Here is an 18,741-nt window from a genome sequence, read left to right on the forward strand (position 1 = left end):
ATGGTAAATGCTGAAAACAAACTGTGGAAGCTTCTTTTCTCAGAACTTTTCTCCTTGCCATACTCCAAGTTTAATAGAATTGACTACTTCATGGCAATATGCTGTAATTTGTCTGGTGTACTTGTGCATCCCTCATCATCATTTACTCTTTTAAATAAATTACATCTGACTTGAAACCCCGTCGGCACCAGCTTTTTCCTCAGATCCACTGTCAGGGAACAAGCCAAGTACAGAATGCAGGGCTGAAGGTTGGGGGAAACAGAGTGCACCTGTTTGCCATTGTTAATCACATACAGCTTATGTGTGGCTGTGTGGTGTCTGGGGACAAAAGAACAGGACCTGGAAAAGGGAATGGTACGATTTTATCCAGCAGGAATTCAGAGTAACCTCACCTTTGCTATAACTGTGTGGTACAGCAACACCTCAGCACAAGATACAACACGGCTGGACAAAGTGGTGCGCTGCATCTAAAATGACAAGTTATAATCTTCCACCCCTGACTGAAATCTATTACACCAGGCTACAAAAAAGACATAAGATTTTGAAAGATCCCTCTCACCCAGCTAATCACCTTTTTAATTCTCCTTTCTAAAGCAGAACATTATTGACTTTAGTCCATAAAGATCTATCCGATGCGTCGCTCTAACTCAATGCATTTTGATTAGCAGGACTTGTGTATGCATTCTATCGATGTACTGACAGCACGTGGCTCTTTATATTATTAATTTTAATATTTATTCTATGTTTGTTGCATTTATGTGTACATTTGTTCATTTCCTGCATTTTGTGTAATTATGCATATGTTGCTCACGATCAATTCCACAACCTGTACTCATAAGATTGAACTGGAACTGCGAGGAAGGTGATGACAGTGGTAAAGAGTAGGATGGCGAATGAACAATCTTTAAGCTTTTAGTGTCTGGATACGGTCAGCCGTAGTCAGGCGAATTGGACCTTCTGATTTTCCACCAACTGCCTCTACGTACTGCAGCACTCAGCATACAGTGGAACACTGAATGACAGTTAATCACTTGACTCGAGACAGACAGCCTGCACTCACTGAACGAGATAAATGAGCTAACGCGTCTGCTACTCCCTCAAGACACAACGTTGGTTCACTTCGTAACATGATGAGCTGTACAACGTAGATGCAGAATCATGTATTAAATGCCATTTTTTAGTAAGTAAATTTATACAATAATGTATGCATTGAAGAGAGTTTGAGGGCGTCAGCACTAGTTGCGAACGCATACTATATGGAGTTCAGAAACTGAAGCATTTTAAAAAGTATCAAACTGAGAGGTCGAAGGGTACTTCGTACCTCGAGACGATGGAAAGAATCGGTCTGCCCAACACTAGAGAAGAGGCAGTGGCAGAGGTGACATTTTGCACCAGATTCGATAGCAGTGGTGGTGCAGTTGTGGTGCAGCTGGGGATACGTATATCTGTGGCTCTACAGGGTCCACTAGCTGACCGGTGGTCCTCTTCACTACCAAATTGACTGCAGTGGGGTGGTGAGATCAAATATCTGTACTGGAGTCAGGTGTGTGAGGGTTTTCTTTTCTTATTGTTGTTTGGACGTGGGGAACCTGCAGCTTCTCCAGTGTAGTGACTAAAGGGTCCCCCTGCTGGAAGAGACAGGTGGTGCAGGTGCCTGAATGGGAGTGCTTATGGATGTGCTGAGTGTGTGTAGGTAGAACATTTTGACACATTTTGTATTTTAGCTTTATGGCTATCTGCACCTTTGTAATTCCATGAGGAAAAGGTAGTGTGCTGCTTACCTGTGGTGCCTCAGTCAGAATTGGGGGCCGGGACAAGTAGTTCCGGCCGAATATAGGGGGAAGGAACCATGATGCAGGGATGCGTTATGAAAAAGAGGTTCATATTTATGTGTAAAGGGGCTGCTCCCCCTCTTAGAGACCCATTGATGGGTGGTTTGAAGCTGACCATGTCGTTGTGACCTCCTTTTTTGAGCCCACCCCTGAGGACAAAATGCATGTGTGTGTACATGTGTGTGTGTGAGAGCGAGAGAGAGAGCAGCATGTACCACCTGTATGTGAGACCTGCTCAGGACCATTAAAAATTACATTAAATATTTTACTGTGCAATGCAAGAGAATAATGATGGCATAAAACACATGTAACTATACACATGCGCACCATAATGCCAGGCAGTTGACCAGAATTTACCCAGGGGACCTCAGAACAGACTCATCCAACTACGATCCACAGGACATGTGGAATGTGGGGTGCCACTTAGGTGAGAAATACGTGTAATTGCGAAATGTTTGTACTGAATGTAATTATGCAATGATATGTATCACATATCTTATATTTATGTGCATGTATTATTCTAGTGCCCAAATGCAGAGAATGTGACTTTGATAAAATAAGTAACCGAAACAAAATGACTGATAATATGAGTTCTGGAGACATTGATGCATGAACAGAGCCTTAGAACACCTGCAGAAATACCGCCACATTTTTGCGATGCACCACATTATTTCTTTTTTCTCATTTGTTCATAGTCGCTCTGAACTTCCAGACAGCTGGGGAGGAGATGGACCTGAATGATGGTCTGTTCAGCCAGAATAGTCGCTGTGGCTACGTCCTGAAACCCAAGTTCCTGAGGTGCTGCGAGAGGAGGTTTGACCCAGAGAATCCCTAGGGTCGTGAAGAGTACCAGCCCGTCCGCCTCGCCATACAGGTTCTGTCTGAGGGAATATAATCTTGAACAATAATCTATAAATACAGTGTTTAAATGCTAATTTACTGCTAAAAAGATAATTTGCTCATTTTTTGTGTGGGTGCATGTGCGTGTTTGTCCGTGTCTGCCTCAGGTGATAAGTGGACAGCAGTTTCCAAAAGTGAGAAAAAAAGAGGGCTCCATTGTTGACCCATTTGTGAGAGTAGAGGTCCATGGGGTACCACTTGACGAAGCCAAGCAGGAGACCAGATATATTGACAACAATGGTGAGGGCAGGATTACCCAGCACTGTTTTAACAGTTCTACCTCAATGCATGTCATGTTGACACAGAACCTGCTGCTGGTGTCTACTGTACATGGTTCAACCCGCTGTGGTACGACACAGTGCAGTTCGTCCTCCATGCTCCAGAGCTGGCTCTGGTGCGCTTTGTTGTGGAAGATTATGACCATGCATCAAAGAACGACTTCATCGGCCAATACACCTTGCCACATGTATTCAGCCAGGTGAGCATCATGCATTGTTTTGGCTGAACCCCATTCTATTCAGCATCAAGCTGGATACAAAATGGAAAAAGCATTTTGTCTTTGCAAAGTATCAGACAAGCATAGTATTAAGAAAAATAGAAATATATAATTTATGGTCTCCATGATGCCTTCAGAACTCTATGGTCCTATCTTTTGGCTTAAATTCGGATTTCTTGCTTTTCCAGGATACCATCATGTCCCCCAATTGTCCAAAGAAGGCACTAGTTTATCCCCCTCCTCATTGTTTGTGCACATCAGGATCACAATGCTCACAGGAGGAAAGTTAAACTGTCCATGACCTCCTGCATGAGTGCTTTAGGAACATGCTTAATTCCTGTGAACACAGCGCTTACCCTGGGACTGCAAGACATGTCTGTATCCTCCCTGCTATGTGTAGATCTGTGTATCTGTGTCTAGATCAATGGATACCTGCCAAATATGAAGGAAAAAAGGTAAAACCAACCATATTATCTGTCTCTGTACAGTTCTCGACAGACTGTTCTTAATGCTACTGCCTGCTCCTAGATTAATATTTGTCAAATGATTCAGAGTTGCTCCTCTGTTTTGCTTTGAATCTCAAACTGATGCACTGACATGGTCGAGTTGCCCCTTGATGTCTTTCCCTCAGACTTCCATTCCAACATTACCTTAGCTATTGTTCCTTGTAAAGCATCAGCAAGTTGAACAGACTATGTCACTGAAGCTCATGGCCAAAGTTACCGAGAGTCACCACTCATTCAAAGTCACCAAGATCTCTTATTCTAGCCATGAAATAATGGGCAACTTGACCTGTCTATCATTTTTATACACAACTGTGATCATGCTGGGATGTTAATGGATTAGTGAAGTACATTTTGTCATGGGTTTGGGGTGCAGTTCCGTTTTTGGCCTCCCGGCCTGATTATGACCTCATTGGATGCACCTGTTTCCAATTATTCCTCCCTATGCCGTGATTTCTGCCACCTGCATCGTGCGAGGCTATTTAAGACGCTGCCTGACTTTCAGTCCTTGCTTCAGTGTCTACTTATGTTCTCATTGAGCCGGTAAGGTATTTCAGAGCCTGTTTAATAAACCTCCTGTTCTCTCACTTCTCAAGAAGCGTTTCCCCTTAGAAGGATTGTATTTCGGTCTGTGTTTCTGGGCTTCGTGCCGGCAGACTGTTAGGGCTTTACCTTTTCTTTTCTTTTCCTAAGCTGTGTCTTAGGTTCTTGGGTTTCTCAGTGTTCGACCCCAAGTTTTCCTGTCTTTTTGTTTCGGGTCTGAGCTGTGACTCAGTGTTTTCTTTCTCTGTTTTTCGCCCTTGTTTTTTCAGGGTTGTTTTCGGTTTGGCCGTTTTTTTTATGGCTTGACAGGGAGTTTGAGTTTTCACTCTGGTCTTTCTGTTTTATTTTTTCCCCTTCCTCGTTTCCTCTAGCCTCTGTGGCTTATCACCTCAGTGCGTGTGGTCCTCCGACACTCCCCCTCCCTCACACATTTGTGCGGAAGCACCTGCTTTGAATACCCTTTATATCCCTCAATTAAACAACTGTTTCTTATTTTGGCAGTTACCTGTATGTTAATCATGACTGTACAGGTATCTGAAATGTTTAAAGGAAGATGGCTAATATGGATGTTTATTAATGGGCTACCAGTAAAATCTTTTTTACATAAATAAATCCCATATTGTTGCAGTGGGATGAATGTTCTCACCACACAGACTATTATTTTCTAAGGTTCTCTGTCTTAAGTAAACATCAGAACACAACAATCAGAAAGACATCTTCATGTAAGACAGTTTATTTAAAGATCATTAAAGAAAATAAAGGTTGCATGGAAGTATTAAAATGCACCTCTTTACTCTTACTGTGTAATCTGACTGATATTATTTTGTGTTATAAGTACTGAGATGCACTCTTAATGTGTTACTGTTATCTGCTGTTGTGACCTCATATAGATTACAGATTACCATTTTATTAGGTACACTTATCTTACAATGGGTAGGACCCCCTTTTGCCTCCAGAGCAGCCTGAATTCTTCATGGCGTAGATTCAACAAGGTGCTGGAAACATTCCTTGGGCATTTTGGTCCATGATGACTCGATAACACAGTACCTGCAGAATTTTTGCCCGCACATTCATGCTGCAAACCTCCTGTTTCTCCTCACCCCAGAAGTGCTCTAGTGGATTGTGATCTGGGGACTGTGGAGGCCACTGGAGTAAACTGAAGTCATTGCTATGTTTGTGGAAGCAGAGATGATGTGGGCTTTGTGAAATGGCGCATTATCCTGCTGGAAGAATCCTTTCGATAAATGGGAGGCTGTAAAGGGGAGTCAAACTAGGACCCAGAAAAGGCTGGCATTTGAACAAGCCTGGGGGCTGGGACTCATCCTGTACTTCAAAGGACCCGAGAGCCTTGTGATAAAACAACAGGTTACTCGGACTTCCTGTCGGGGAAGATTGTAAGCGACTTCCCACACTGCGCGTACTCTGTGTTCCGTGTGTAGCTGAACAGGCTGGGTAAGAACTTTTTACTCTGTATTTATGTTTTAAAAAGTCTGTATTTTTAAATTGACTGTGAATTTTAAGCTAATGACCTACCTGCCTGTTAAATAAATTCTTCTTATTTTTAACTTGCGTGGTCTTCATGACTCTAACCCAGTTGGTCTAGCTGTGAGGTGTTTGCAAGGATGCAGCCATAAAGGGATGTATATGGCCAGCAACAATTCTAAGGTATGCTATGGCATTCAAATGATACTCTGTTGGTATTAAGGGGTCTAATGTGTGCCAATAAAACATTCCCCACACGATTACACCACAACCACCAACCTGCACCATTGACATAAGGGGGAATGGATCCATGGACTCATGCTGTTTTTGACCCTTTGATACAATTTGCATGTTGCAGCAGGCATTGAGATTCTTCAGACCTTCTTCTTTTTCAGATTTTCAGTAGTCCAGTTTTGGTTTTCACATGCTCACTGTAGTCTTATCTTTCTGTTCTTAACTGTTAGGAGGGGGACCTGGAACCTGTTCTACCGCTGTAGCCCATCCGCCTGTTATTCTGCACACCATAACATAACATAACACAACAAAATGACGAGAACAGGCCATTCAGCCCAACAATGCTTGCCATTTTCCTGATTAAATTGTACCTGGTGCTCTGATTACCTACAGACTATATAGTATCTAACAGTGTATCAAGCTTGATCTTGAAAATCCCTGAGTTTCTGCCTCTACTACGTGACCTGGCAGGCTATTCCACACATTGACTACACTCTGCATGACAACATTCTTCCTAATGTCTGTACGTAGTCTGTACCACTGCTGTTTTTTTTTTTTTGCAGCATTCTCTATAAACTTTTGACTTCAGTGCCTGAAAATCTCACAAAGACAGCTGTAACCACCACGTCTAGCACCACCAATCATACCATGGTCAAAGTTAATTCATGCATCCTGCCCATTCTAATATTTAGTTGAAAAATAAATAAAACCTCTTCACTATGTCTACATACTGTATGTTATACATTGAGTTTCGGCCACATGATTCACTGTTGGAGTAGCAGGCTATTTGCGTTAACGAGCAAGTACACCAAATAAACTGGCCATGAATATTGCTCATCCATGGCCAGTTTATTATCTCTCATTTGGTAGCAGGACTAGACAGAATTGTTTTGCTGGTCGCTCAAATGTCAGGTCAGGGTCAATTAGTAACACCGAGTTTCCTGGAGGTAGGCTAGAATTCTTTGGAAATTGAAAGGTGTTTGAATTTTTCACTGCTAATTGAACTTTCTCACCCCTCTTTACTGAAACCTTGTTCATTGAGAAGGAAGATCAGAAAATTCTGACAACTCAGCTTATTGTTATCTGTTGCCTGTTGCTTGGAAACTTCATTCTGCAGGTATTCAGTTTGAAGAGGTTCCATTCCTTTCCACGAAGTGCAGATTGACCTGTCTGTCCGCCACCAGGACAGTGCGATTGTGAGCTTTGACTTCCCCAATGTGAGGGTCTAGTCTGATTTCAAACAGACTGATTATCTAGAAGTAGGACAAAATGATAGGTATTAATATTGTAATGGTGTTGGGGATGGTGTTAATGGTAGTGTCGGTTATGGTGTTTGTAGTGGTGTTGGAGCAAGTGTTAGTTCGGAAATTTGTAATGGTATCGGTGATGGTGCTAATGAAAATGTGTGTAATGGCGTTGTTGATGGTGTTACCAGTGGCATTGTTGACCTTAGTGATGGCATGTTAGTGACAGTAATAATTCCACAATAGAGCCTTTTATGTTTACAGCATCAGTGACCTCTGGTCCTGCTATGTTCTCACCCGTGACAGAGCAAGGTGCATCTCCAGCTCTGCAATCCTGCGGCCAACGCAGCCCCGCACCCCAAACCCAAACGGGAGAGAGCCAAAGGGATTGGGTCGCTGCCTGCCATCCCGCAGCCAGCGTTCTGGTCTGAACTTGTGCGGCTCAGGGAAGGTTTTCTCATCCTGGCTTATGGAGTAGTGGCAGATGGTGAATGAGGTCTAGGAGGAAGACAGGACAAACTTCTCACACACACACACACACCTGCCATAATGAGTCACACACCCACCATGACTTGCATCCCAGCAACACAGATTTATAATTTTTTGTCTAAGATTAATTTCTGGTAAATTTAGCTTCCGTTTCTGTATCTGTATTATTTCCATTTTTTCATTTCATTCTTTTCCTGCAGTAAAGGTGCTGTGTGGAGCATATTACACAACAGGTACCAGACTGAGGTGGAGTGAAGGCAATGGGTGAAGCTAAACAGTTGCATGTTGTATGTGTATATACATGTACTGAATGTGATTTGGATGTACTGAGTTGGGTGCACTCGGTACATTGAAACAGGGAATAAACTGTCAATGTGTCCAATCACCTAGGCCAGACTCTTTCTTAGGGAAAAAATATCCTCCGATGGACACGTCTGCTTCTGTCATGACCCGAGCGTTCGTAGGAATCACAGGATACAGCCTGGAATGTGAAAATGAGCACAGGTAAGACTCCATCGTGTACACTTCTTCTACAGAGCGAAGGTGAAATGCTTCATCAAGTTTCTGTCCTACAGATTGCTGGTGCGATGCTTCGTCAAAAACACCTAGGATCCTTTAGCACAGAGCGGTTTCTTGGATAGATCGGCCTGTGTGTCGGTGGCTCTTACTCTGTGAAAGGTCCGTAGCCGAGTCCCTTCATGTCACGGTACTCCGTCCACAGAGTCATGTCACCCCGACAGGGAAACTTTTCATCTTTCCTCAGCAGCTCCTCCAAGAGCTCCGCGCTGTTCAGAACAATGGCTCTGTACTTTCCCACCCTGACCTTGTAAATGGGGCCATGCAGCTGCTTCTCATACACCTGGCACGGATAGCAGCACAGAGAAACACCTTTCAGTAGCATGAAAAGCAATGACAGAATAAAGGCGGCAGTGTTTTTGCTGTAGAAATGAACTTCAGCTAGTTCGTACTCACCAAATAATGTCAAGTGACACATTTTTGAAGAAAGCGAAACTCTGCATTGACTTTGGCCACTGCAGCATACAAATCCCTGTTGGCCCAATGAGCCAAAATGTTCATACACTGACGTCAATGCAGAGATTGCTGGTGATTGGTAATATTACATGGGTGGAGGACACATTCTGTGTCCTGTCTTGTCATCTGATTGAGCTGAGGAACATACCATCTCTTTCTTATTTTTTTATTTATTTATTTTTTGCAGCGCTGAATAAACTAAAGCTACATTGAAATCATCGCCTTCCATATGTCAAAGTTTTTGCTCCTTCAGCGCAGCCATGGTTGTTATCCGTGTTGGTGTGGCAAAAGCTGTCTCTGCCATGTCTTTCGTGGTCACCACAACCGCAGAATTTGAATCTGTGTTCCTGAGTGTTTGATATTCAAACCCTACATGCCAGCCAGACCCCTTCGTTCTGCTACCTCAGGACGCCTGGCACCTCCCCCTCTTCGCACCTGCGCTTCCCGAACACGGATGCAATCACAGATACAACGCGTATATTCCCCTTTGTTTGGTGGTCCCCAGACAGATGGTGCTCAAGGCAACCACTGTTGTCTCCTATACTTAAAACTGCAATCAGCTGTTATGTAATTTCCCATTTTTTTCTATTGTAATGTAATAAATAAACTGTATCGTGCGTTTGGATGATTCTGTAATGTAAAAATGAGGAGGGTACAACCCCAGCAATGCAGCAAGACTAGATTCTTGAGCATTGTATTTTTGGAGCAGCAAAAGTCAATTAACTATTGCTTATACAATGCTCAAAAATCATGTCAAACACAGAATACAAGAGCATAAGCAGCATTATCTGTGTCACTTTATTTGTCACATTGCTTCATTTTTTAAATTAAAACCTTCATTAAACCTTTATGAAAGCTTTTGGGGCTGTCTATTGGAGATGTGAATGTCTGTGTCTGCATGTGAGTGCGGGTCTGTGTGTGTGTGTGTGTGTGAAGAGGTGTGTCAGTGTGTATTTACATAAAATATGTGGCTTTCTTTTAGTTATCAGTCAGTTTTGGGCAACCTGAGAAGTTTGTAAGTTTGTAACAGGTATTTGGAAGTAGGCACCTGAGTCCTGCATCTAGGTCTGCCATTCTACAATTCATCTCTGTTCTTTTGGAATATTCTGCTTTCTTTTGGTTTTTGAATTTTGGTCTTTGCACATTCATGGATTACTTTAAGACAAAAGCTCTGAGAAAGGGAGAGACACGTGACAAAGGTCAGCGGTCGGATTCGAATCACCGATGTTGAGTACGTGGTTAGTGCTCTACGGGCTGCGCCACAAGAGGCCCCCTAATTTTGGATTATTAATTCAGATTTGAGGCGCCTGGTTATCTTTACGGTCATCTCCATAATCACCAACCAATGGTTACAGCCACGCTCAGGCTGGGATATCAGAATAGTAGTATCATAGTATCACATTTTTATTTTTGTTTTTGTTTTTTAGTTCATACAATGAGTGGTTACTCGAATGTACATGCACACTGTAGGAAGATGGATTGTAGTTCTGCTGCTTGTTAACACAATATCACATCGGATGTAAAACAGTTGAAATCATGTCAGCTCATAGCTGTAACTGCTCACAGCAGTAACTGAAACCAAGACAATAAGTGCAATATCGAGTCGTGCAAAATCCCTTAGCACAGCTTTAGAAAATTTATAAAAGCATGTAAATCCTCTACTTGCACATTGGACCTTATTCCAACCAAGCTCTATGAAGGAGCAGCTACTTGCTCTGCGACAACTTATGGAAACTTATGGTCTCCATCTTTCAATCATTATTTTTCCAGGCAGGAAAGAACTCACACGTCAACTGTCTAACCAGTCAGAGTGACATGATTCAGTATTCCTGTATTCCATAATTCTCATATTCCTGGAACTGTACTATTGAAAACTGATGGTTCTATTGACTGAATCAGAAAACAGATGCATATAAATAGCCTCTTGTGCCACTGCACATTCATTGTCATGTGACTGTTTCCACAGCTCCATAGAAACAGTGGCAAATAACACACTGATGACACTCATTACAGCTGCAGAACCATGCTTTCACCCTCAATCCTGCAGTGAACAGAAAAGGCAATAGTGCACAAACTTCACCAAACAAAGTCAAAGGAGTAGAGAAGACATGTAAGGCGTAGATACCTGTAGCTCATGCATTGTTTTCAGGTACCCTTTAAACGTCATCCGGTACAACATCTGCAGGGCAGTTATTTCTGCGAGGTCCTCTTCACTTTTCAGTTTGACCTGGTTGGCAGAGACGGACACAGCAGGGGCGGTTCCTGCCGTTCTCCCCGCTGCGAGGGCTCTGATTGTGGGCCGCAGCAGCCAGCGGGACCCCCTCTCTGCCGAGCCTAGAACCAAGCGCACTTCCATCGCAAGAGTTGTAGGTGTGTCTGCCGCGAGGCTCTTGTTTCACATCTGAGAAACAAAGGGGAGGGATCCCTCCCTGTAGGCAGGTGTGGAAGCTAGGGGGAGGCGGCCATGATCCGTAGCGGCATGGTGGCGCAGTGGGTAGCACCGTTGCCTCACAGCAAGAAGGTCCTGGGTGCGAGCCCCCTTTCTGTGTGAAGTTTGCATGTTCTCCCCATGTCCGTGTGGGTTTCCTCCGGGTACTCCGGTTAAATACAATTTACCAAGAAGTGCAGGGATGGGGCAACATGTAACAAGTGACAGGGAAAAAGGTTTTTTTTTTTTTTTTTTTTTGAATACAGCGTGGTGGTGGTTATTCTAGGTATAGCTGAAGAGATGAGTCTTCAGGCCGACGTGAAGATGGATAGTGAGGGGAGGTTCGAGAGGGACGGCAGTCTCGTCCACCACTGGGGAGCTGAAGTGGAGAAGCTCTGTGATCCCTTTGGGCGGGTGGGAGGTTACAAGCGCCTGCTGCCACAGAGCGGATGGTCGAGCAGGACATAGAATAGCAGGCACATTGAGAATCTGATCCATTCCTGCAATAATGGGCTAGTCCTGTGCACTTGAAACTCTGAAGTAATTTGAAATTTCGGCACCTGCCTTTTCCTCAGATCCAATATCAGGAAACAAGCTGGGTGCAGAATGCAGGGCTGAGGCGTGTGGTGACAGAGGTGACATTTTGCCCCAGATTCGATGGCAGTGGTGGTGCAGTTGTGGTGCAGCTGGAGATGTTCATGTCTGTGGAGGAACCATGATGCAGGGATGCATTATGAAGAAGTGATTCATATTTATGTGGAAAGGGGCTGCTCTCCCTCTTAGAGACCCATTGCTTGGAGTCTGCCCTGAGGTGGGCCCGCTGCAGGACCTCCATATGAGTGTGTGCTGGATCCTGTGAGAAGATTATGTTCTTTTCCTCATTGTGCAAAATTATATTTCACGCAGTATTTACTGAAAACAGTCACTAGATGGCGATCACATATTATGTAGAGCTGTGCTTCTGTTAGGTTACGTCAACAGGAAGTAATTGAAAACACCGAGGTGTGAAGTGGGGGCAGAATGCTGCTGGAAACATGTCTCACACAACTTATTTTTAAAGCACAGCAACAATAAGAGCAGCGCTCCTCCTACTGATTAGCTGCTTAGCAAAAGATACATGAGTAAAAATGAGAGCGAATGGCAAGTTTAATTAAGTAAGTTTTAAAAGAAACAAAGCCCTCATTCTGTTTTAGAACCATCAGCTACTGATTCTTAACTTGGCACAGACTGGTTAGTATTTTATAAATTCTTTGGATTAAAATGATCACAATTCATCACGTCGCCTGTTTTGTGCAGTAAGTCCAGTAAGTTTTGAAAATGGATTGTACATTTTAATGATTTGATTGTATTCAAGTGAAATATTGTTAACATTTTTAATGGCCTGCCGATTTGATTAAATGTCAAAATATAATCAGATGTGGACAATTATACTTTCACCATAATTATTAACATAAAATTAGAATGTAATTCACAAATTAATACAAAACCTTACAGTGGTAGCCTATGTGTTGCATTTAGACAATGAACTGGCAGCTACAAATAAGCTCATAAGACCTCACCTAGAATGGGCACATTATCGGCTATAATGAGCGCAGTTTCTATCGGCTATAATTAGCAAATCATTAACTCTACAAGAAGGACCAGCAGCATTAATAGGCTTAGTCTATGCCCTTTTGCACCTTTCACAGAGTTCATATTTTATTGTGCTGTGATATGTGTTTCCAGGCTTACAGTCTGGCAGGTCTTACAGGTGGCTTGTAAGGCACAACCATGAGTTCTCCTCCAGCCGTGTCTAGCTCTTCTGCCAAGGTGGTGGTGATTGGTGCCGGATTAGCGGGTTTAGCCAGCGCAGCCACGCTCATCCAAGCGGGTTTTGAGCACGTCCAGGTTCTGGAGGCCACATCCAGACCCGGGGGCCGGATCAGCACCACCAGGCCGTTCGGCCCGGACGTGATAGAGCTGGGGGCTAACTGGATCCACGGGCAGGAGGGCAACCCGGTCTTCTCCCTGGCTGAGAGACACGGTCTACTGTCCCAGGACAGCACCACCAGGGGCATGTGCCACCCGGACTCGTTCACTCCCCGTGACTACTTCTTCCGGGAGGATGGGACCCTGCTTTCTCATGCAGGGGTGGAACGGGTCTGTGGTCTCTTCAGCAAAATCACGTCCAGGGCGTTCGACAACAAGCTGGAGGAGAGATTTCGCTCCAAAAGCTTTGGCCAATACTTGGATGAGGCGTTCGCCGACTCCTCCCTGGCCTCCTCCTTTGAGGACGCGGCAAAGGTTTTCGAGTGGTGCAAGAGGAGCGAGTGCACGGATGTGGCCTGCTCCTCCCTGTACGAGGCGTCTGCCCTGGAGCAGAAAGAGTACACCTGCCTGGAGGGAAATTTCTACAACTGCCTGGGTCCTGGAGGCTACCGAGCCGTGCTCGATGTCCTCCTGAAAACCCTGCCCCCAGGGGCTCTCCTGTGTGACAGACCAGTGACCTGTATCCGGTGGGGGCTGGAAACGCAATCCAAGGGCGCCGGCCCATTCTGCCCAGTCAAGGTGCTGTGTGAGGATGGTGAGGAGTTTGAAGCCGACCACGTCGTCGTGACCTCCTCCCTGGGGTTTCTGAAAGAGAGGGCGTCTGCCTTGTTTGAGCCCACCCTGCCTGAGGACAAAATGCGAGCTATCGAGAGCCTTGGCTTTGGAACAGTGGACAAAATCTTTCTACGGTTTGATGAGCGGTTCTGGCCTGAAGACTGTGCTGGAATCCAGCTGATCTGGGAAGAAGGTCCAGAAGATAAAACCATCTACTGCAAGCAGTCTGAGGGGGGTGCCTGGAGGGAATCGTGGTACAAGAAGATCTGCGGCTTTGACGTTGTGGCGCGTCACCCCACTGTCCTCTGTGGGTGGATCAGTGGAAGAGAAGCGCAGCACATGGAGACCCTGCAGGAGCAGGAGGTGGGACAGGTTTGTGTGAGGTGGGTTTCACTGATACAGATGAAACTCTGTGTGTTACTGCAGAAGTGACTGCTGTTCCCTTCATCTCAGGGTTCCCGACCGTTAAAAGGTACCACTGACACGCTATACTATATGTGAAGATTCCTGATGGGTAACAACATACCGCTGACATACTTAAGAGTATGTGTGAAGGTTCCTAATGGGTAAAAACATACCAATGACTGCTAAGAGCATATGTGCTTCCCATTATGTGGCAGAAGTCATACTTTTCTGTCCAACAGTGACGTATTGAGTGTGTTTGTGGTAGTTTAGCATGGTGCTAACTTTAGAATGGACAATGTTCACATGCACACTCATGTCAAATGTACCTTTTACCTGGGACTAAAGTGGCCCAGTCACAAATACCAGCCAGGCACTTCTGCCTTAACATTACAGATTCACGCCTGATCTTTCATTAGCAATCTGGGAGTCTGTAGAGACGGGACACAATTGACCTGGTCTTACCAGGGCCCGAGTGGGTTTACATTTCCCAGAGTTCCTTGGGTGTCTGCTGCATTAACTCTTTCCAATAACATTTCAGGCCCCAGCAATCATAGTTGAGAAATTCATTGTTACTGTTTTCTATTGTATGCAAGTGCTGCACAATGTTATCATCAGATGGAGGCTGCTTTGTAGTGCTGTCCAAGAGTAACCAGGGTATTTTCCTCTGAGCAGGCTGCTCAGATCCTTCACAGGTTGGCCGGTCCCTGAGCCAACACAGGTGCTCTTTTCCACATGGTGGAGTAGCCCCTATGTGAAGGGGTCCTACACATTCATCCCTTGCGGGGTGAAAGGGGTCAGGGAGCACCAGGCCCTGGCAGCACCGCTGCCTAATAGCACAGTCTGTACTGGAAAAAAGGTACTGCTCAGCACTGCACCGTCTCACAACTCAGTACTGCACCATTACATCTTTGTAGTGTTGCACTGTAACACCACTCAATACTGCAGTGAAACACCACTCAGTACTGCTGTAAAACACCACTCAGTACTGCTCTGTTACAGTATGGCACTCAGTACTGCACCATAACACCTTTCAGTATTGCACCGTAACACCACGCAGTACTGCAGCACAAAAACTGCTCAATACTACATTGTCACACAACTTAGTACTGCACCATACCATGGCTCAGTACTGGAGGGTAATACCACTCAGTACTGCAGTGTAATGCTGCTCTGTTCTGAAGAGAAAAATCTGTATCCACAATGAGTGCTGCTTTCAGCTGAGTTAATCTGTCCAGATGGACCTACAGCAAAAATGAACTCATGCATTGGAAATGGGCGCAGGGCCAGGAAGAAGTCTGGGCAGGAGACTGGGGGGGGGGGGGGGGGGGGGCGCACTGTTGAGGTCACAGGCTTTTCCCAGAAAGCACTTCAACATCTCCTCTGAGTGGGCTGATTCTCAGTCTCTGTGTGCGTAGGGTTGCAGATTTACTTTTGGAGAGTAGGTTTTCTGGAATGTTTTTTTCAAAAGTCGTTATTCAGAAGAACGCCATTACTTTCAATCACCATTGACCTCTAGCCTTCAATGTTACATTAACAAGCTCTAAATCAAAAAATAATTATTCAGTTTTTAACTAACAGTTGCTTTCAGAGTCCCACAAAACATGCTGTCAGAGGCTGTTCCTCCCTGGTAGGGATTGCAAGGGGGGGGGAGGGTAGGGGAAATGTCAAGCTCGCCCGTTTGGATTTCTCGAAATTTACAAGACAGAGAGAAAGAAAATACACACACATGAACATGCAATATTTAAAACAACTTCTATTCCTAGGAAGGTTCGGTGACTAGAGCCAGGGGCCCTGCTGGAAAGCCTGCAAATTTAGTTCAGTACATGCTTCTAGTTTCTAATGAAGACAATTTCCCTCCCTTCAGCACCAAAATGGCGCATCTCAGAAACAATTTGGCTGAAATAGCAAGAGGAAGTTATGGAAAATATCTCTTTCAGAAATGGCAATGAGATGATCTCATAAGCAGCATCACTGAATATTGCGTCGCCTCTTTTGAGATGACAGTGCTACTCTGAGAAAGGCGTTGCTGATTCTTGGTCTCTGCTTACGTGCACAGGGATGCAAATGAAAAGGAATAGCCCGTTCGATCAGGTCACCATGCTGTTTAATTGTGCCCCTAGCCTCTCCAGGTGCTGTTTGCGGGCGAGGCCACACACGTGAATTTCTACACCACGACCCACGGGGCTTTCGTCTCAGGCACTCGAGAAGCTCAAAGGATCATTGACCTCTACACTAAACAGAACTGACATCATTTAAAGGTGCAGTGCGTACATTTTTTGTAGGGCATTTCCTTCACATCCAGGCCGATATCAATAAATTAAAATGTGTAAGAAAAAAATCCAGTCTCTCTGACTGCCCCAGTCTCTGAAATCAGCCACTCTAAATTTCACCTTGACTGAATCTTTACAACCAATGAGGACCGCCCTCTGCCCTGCCTGGCTGTCTGTAGAAACCTGTTGCGCACTCAAAGCCCTGCCACAGCAGGCAGGGTGGGGCTACACATATAAGAGCAGAGGAGAGGTGACATTACTGCAGAGATATCCTGTGCTAAAGCTAGACCTCCAAATGACACAAAACTGTGGTGCTGCTTTGTGCTTTGGTACTACCATCTTACATTTAAAGCTTTCAGAATTATATTGTACACTGAATTTGACATTGAGACATACAGATGATGAAGACATTTCAGATGAAGTCATTCAGATGAAACCCATTAGCTTGTAGCCATGAAAGCAGCTGAGGTGATTGTGTGACTGATGACAAGTCTAGCTACCTTCCAAACGAGGCAAAACTCTGGTGTTGTCATCTTACGTTAAAAAGCCAAGATATCGATCTGCTAGAACAGGCAAAAATGAACATTTTTGACATGAACGTTGATTTATATGAAATTGGCCATAGTGACTTTTGACTGATTGTAATAAAACTGGTCACATGATATGGCCTTTCTCCCCAGTGCTGATGTCAGGCAGCGTGCGTCAGTGTGTTCAGAGGGAGGCGCTTTAGAGAGAGAGCTGAGGGGAAGGGGCGGAACAGCCAGCTGAAATATTTTTTTTCAAAATCTAGCTTTCTCTTGCTTACTTCTCCAAATGTACATACTGAACCTTTAATGTAATACTCATAAAGACTGTGAAATTAAGTCAACTCTGGATTTCAAGCACCAAAATCACTTGTTTCATGACTTTAATAAAGATTAAAATATAAGTATGATTGCTTATTATTAAAAAAACATTATTTTTTTCTCAATGTATAATAAAACCTGATTATCTAAACCATGGAATTTCTTTTTCTTAAATGTGTACATACTATGGTTTAATATTTTTATTTGTAGCCACATTATTATACTTTAAAAAGTAGTACAAAAAGTTTTAATATCAATGTTATAACATCACATCTATAAGCTCCATGATGTTAGGGTTTCACACTATAACAGGTTATAATGCCTGTAAGGTCCTAGTAGATTGGCTTAATTTGGCATTGCACAGACATATTTCAAGGGTTAAGGCATGCCTTTCTGCACCCCAGTGTATCCCTGCTCTGCTCCAGCACAGCTCTTCTGTACCCCAATGCAGCTCTGTCCCACTGTTTCCCTGCACATTCTGCTGTATCCCAGCACACCTCTGCTGAGTCCCAGCTCAGCTCAGCTGTACAGTTATGGTGTTATTGGAATGTAGCTGGAGCAGGTAGGGCAGGAGGTGGTTTGGTTCTTTAGGCCCTGTCCACTCCAACCTCCCTCCTATGGTCCTACTGTGACCAGCCCATAGGCTAATAGCTGGCATATGTGTACACTAGTGTAGCTCACTGATAGTGGGATATGCTGCTTAGCCCAGTCTTTACCACTTTTAAGACATTTTAAGACTCAAAACCAGTACTTGTGCAGGATGAATATTCACTTTAGGATTGTGTAAATGGAACTGTAGAGCTGTACCTAGGTAGCCTTTACATGTTTTACACCTCCTCTCTACACACGCCTGGAGGAAGCTCTGAACCCGGAAACCCAGAAAGCATTTGTGACAGTCACATATATCATAACTGCACATCTTAGACACAACTTTTTCAATTAGCAAGAGGAAGTTGTGGGAAATATCTCACTTTCAGAGAGGGCAATGAAATAATCTGATAAGTGGCACTAGTATCTGTTGCATGCTGATTGTGAAAGTGCTCTCATATGCTAAGCAGAGAGCATCTCAAGCTCTGGGAAGGGTAGCTAAAATATATAATTTGAGGTAGAGCATGGCTTCAAATGTCTCCATCTTGGATGCTTTCTTTCCATTCCAGATGAACACCATGATGCCATTTTGATCCAGGGGGTAGCAGTCCTGCTAAATAAAGAGCCTTTTTATTACTGAGGAGATGGCAACTCTGGGACAGTTAGGTGGGGGCAGCCATGCCTAAAAAGTGCAGAATTGCAAATTTAAGAATGGCCAATAATCACCTGTAAATGTACCGTGCAAGAATTTGCCACAGAAGATACTGTTCACGAGGAGGCTAGTGTATTTTTGGGGAACTGATCCCCAGTGATAATGTCTGGTGGTTCAGTCACATGTTTTATCAGGTCAAGGCATTATATGTTTCA

The 18,741-nt window shown here is 44.2% G+C and overlaps 3 protein-coding genes across 6 annotated transcripts in view; 2 read left to right on the forward strand and 1 right to left on the reverse strand.

Annotated features, from left to right (window-relative positions):
• LOC135250474 (1-phosphatidylinositol 4,5-bisphosphate phosphodiesterase delta-4-like) overlaps positions 1–2,990 on the forward strand; it is a 31,326-nt gene extending 28,336 nt beyond the window's left edge. Inside the window, exons 13-14 of the mRNA XM_064326783.1 lie at positions 2,528–2,706; positions 2,840–2,990. Of these exons, the coding sequence (XP_064182853.1) occupies positions 2,528–2,667 (140 nt within the window). The 3' untranslated portion in view covers positions 2,668–2,706; positions 2,840–2,990. The remainder of the gene's footprint in view (positions 1–2,527; positions 2,707–2,839) is intronic.
• Positions 2,991–6,269: 3,279 nt separating this feature from the next.
• On the reverse strand, positions 6,270–11,146 carry LOC135249721 (sterol 26-hydroxylase, mitochondrial-like). Its single transcript, XM_064325239.1, has 5 exons — positions 10,881–11,146; positions 8,392–8,582; positions 7,961–7,964; positions 7,532–7,732; positions 6,270–7,243 (listed from the first exon to the last, which is right to left on the reverse strand). Exons 1-5 carry the CDS (start codon positions 11,109–11,111, stop codon positions 7,112–7,114), a joined length of 759 nt encoding a protein of 252 aa, XP_064181309.1. The 5' UTR covers positions 11,112–11,146; the 3' UTR covers positions 6,270–7,111.
• A 1,030-nt stretch (positions 11,147–12,176) lies between these two features.
• zgc:66484 (uncharacterized protein LOC327557 homolog) lies at positions 12,177–17,426 on the forward strand. 4 transcript variants are annotated; one of them, XM_064326787.1, is made up of 4 exons: positions 12,177–12,487; positions 12,909–14,149; positions 14,844–15,027; positions 16,292–17,426. In XM_064326787.1, the coding sequence occupies exons 2-4, from the start codon at positions 12,954–12,956 to the stop codon at positions 16,415–16,417; spliced, it is 1,506 nt and encodes a 501-aa protein (XP_064182857.1). In that variant the 5' UTR covers positions 12,177–12,487; positions 12,909–12,953; the 3' UTR covers positions 16,418–17,426. The 4 variants fall into 4 exon arrangements, with proteins under 4 accessions (XP_064182857.1, XP_064182858.1, XP_064182859.1 ...); XM_064326788.1 differs by having other exon boundaries at positions 12,177–12,478; XM_064326789.1 differs by having other exon boundaries at positions 12,177–12,413.
• Positions 17,427–18,741: the final 1,315 nt, after the last annotated feature.

The sequence above is a fragment of the Anguilla rostrata genome, chromosome 3, assembly GCF_018555375.3.
Source record: "Anguilla rostrata isolate EN2019 chromosome 3, ASM1855537v3, whole genome shotgun sequence".
Lineage (NCBI taxonomy): Eukaryota > Metazoa > Chordata > Actinopteri > Anguilliformes > Anguillidae > Anguilla > Anguilla rostrata.

Coding starts and splice junctions, on each gene's coding strand:
- LOC135249721 (XM_064325239.1), bottom strand. CDS start 11,111: ATGGAAGTGCGCTTGGTTCTAGGCTCGGCAGAGAGGGGGTCCCGCTGG. Junction 8,583..10,880: donor AAACAATGCATGAGCTACAG/GTATCTACGCCT, acceptor TATCCGTGCCAG/GTGTATGAGAAGCAGCTGCA. Junction 7,244..7,531: donor TGCACCTTGCTCTGTCACGG/GTGAGAACATAG, acceptor TCCTACTTCTAG/ATAATCAGTCTGTTTGAAAT.
- zgc:66484 (XM_064326787.1), top strand. CDS start 12,954: ATGAGTTCTCCTCCAGCCGTGTCTAGCTCTTCTGCCAAGGTGGTGGTG. Junction 14,150..14,843: donor GTGGGACAGGTTTGTGTGAG/GTGGGTTTCACT, acceptor TCCTCTGAGCAG/GCTGCTCAGATCCTTCACAG. Junction 15,028..16,291: donor CAGTCTGTACTGGAAAAAAG/GTACTGCTCAGC, acceptor TTGTGCCCCTAG/CCTCTCCAGGTGCTGTTTGC.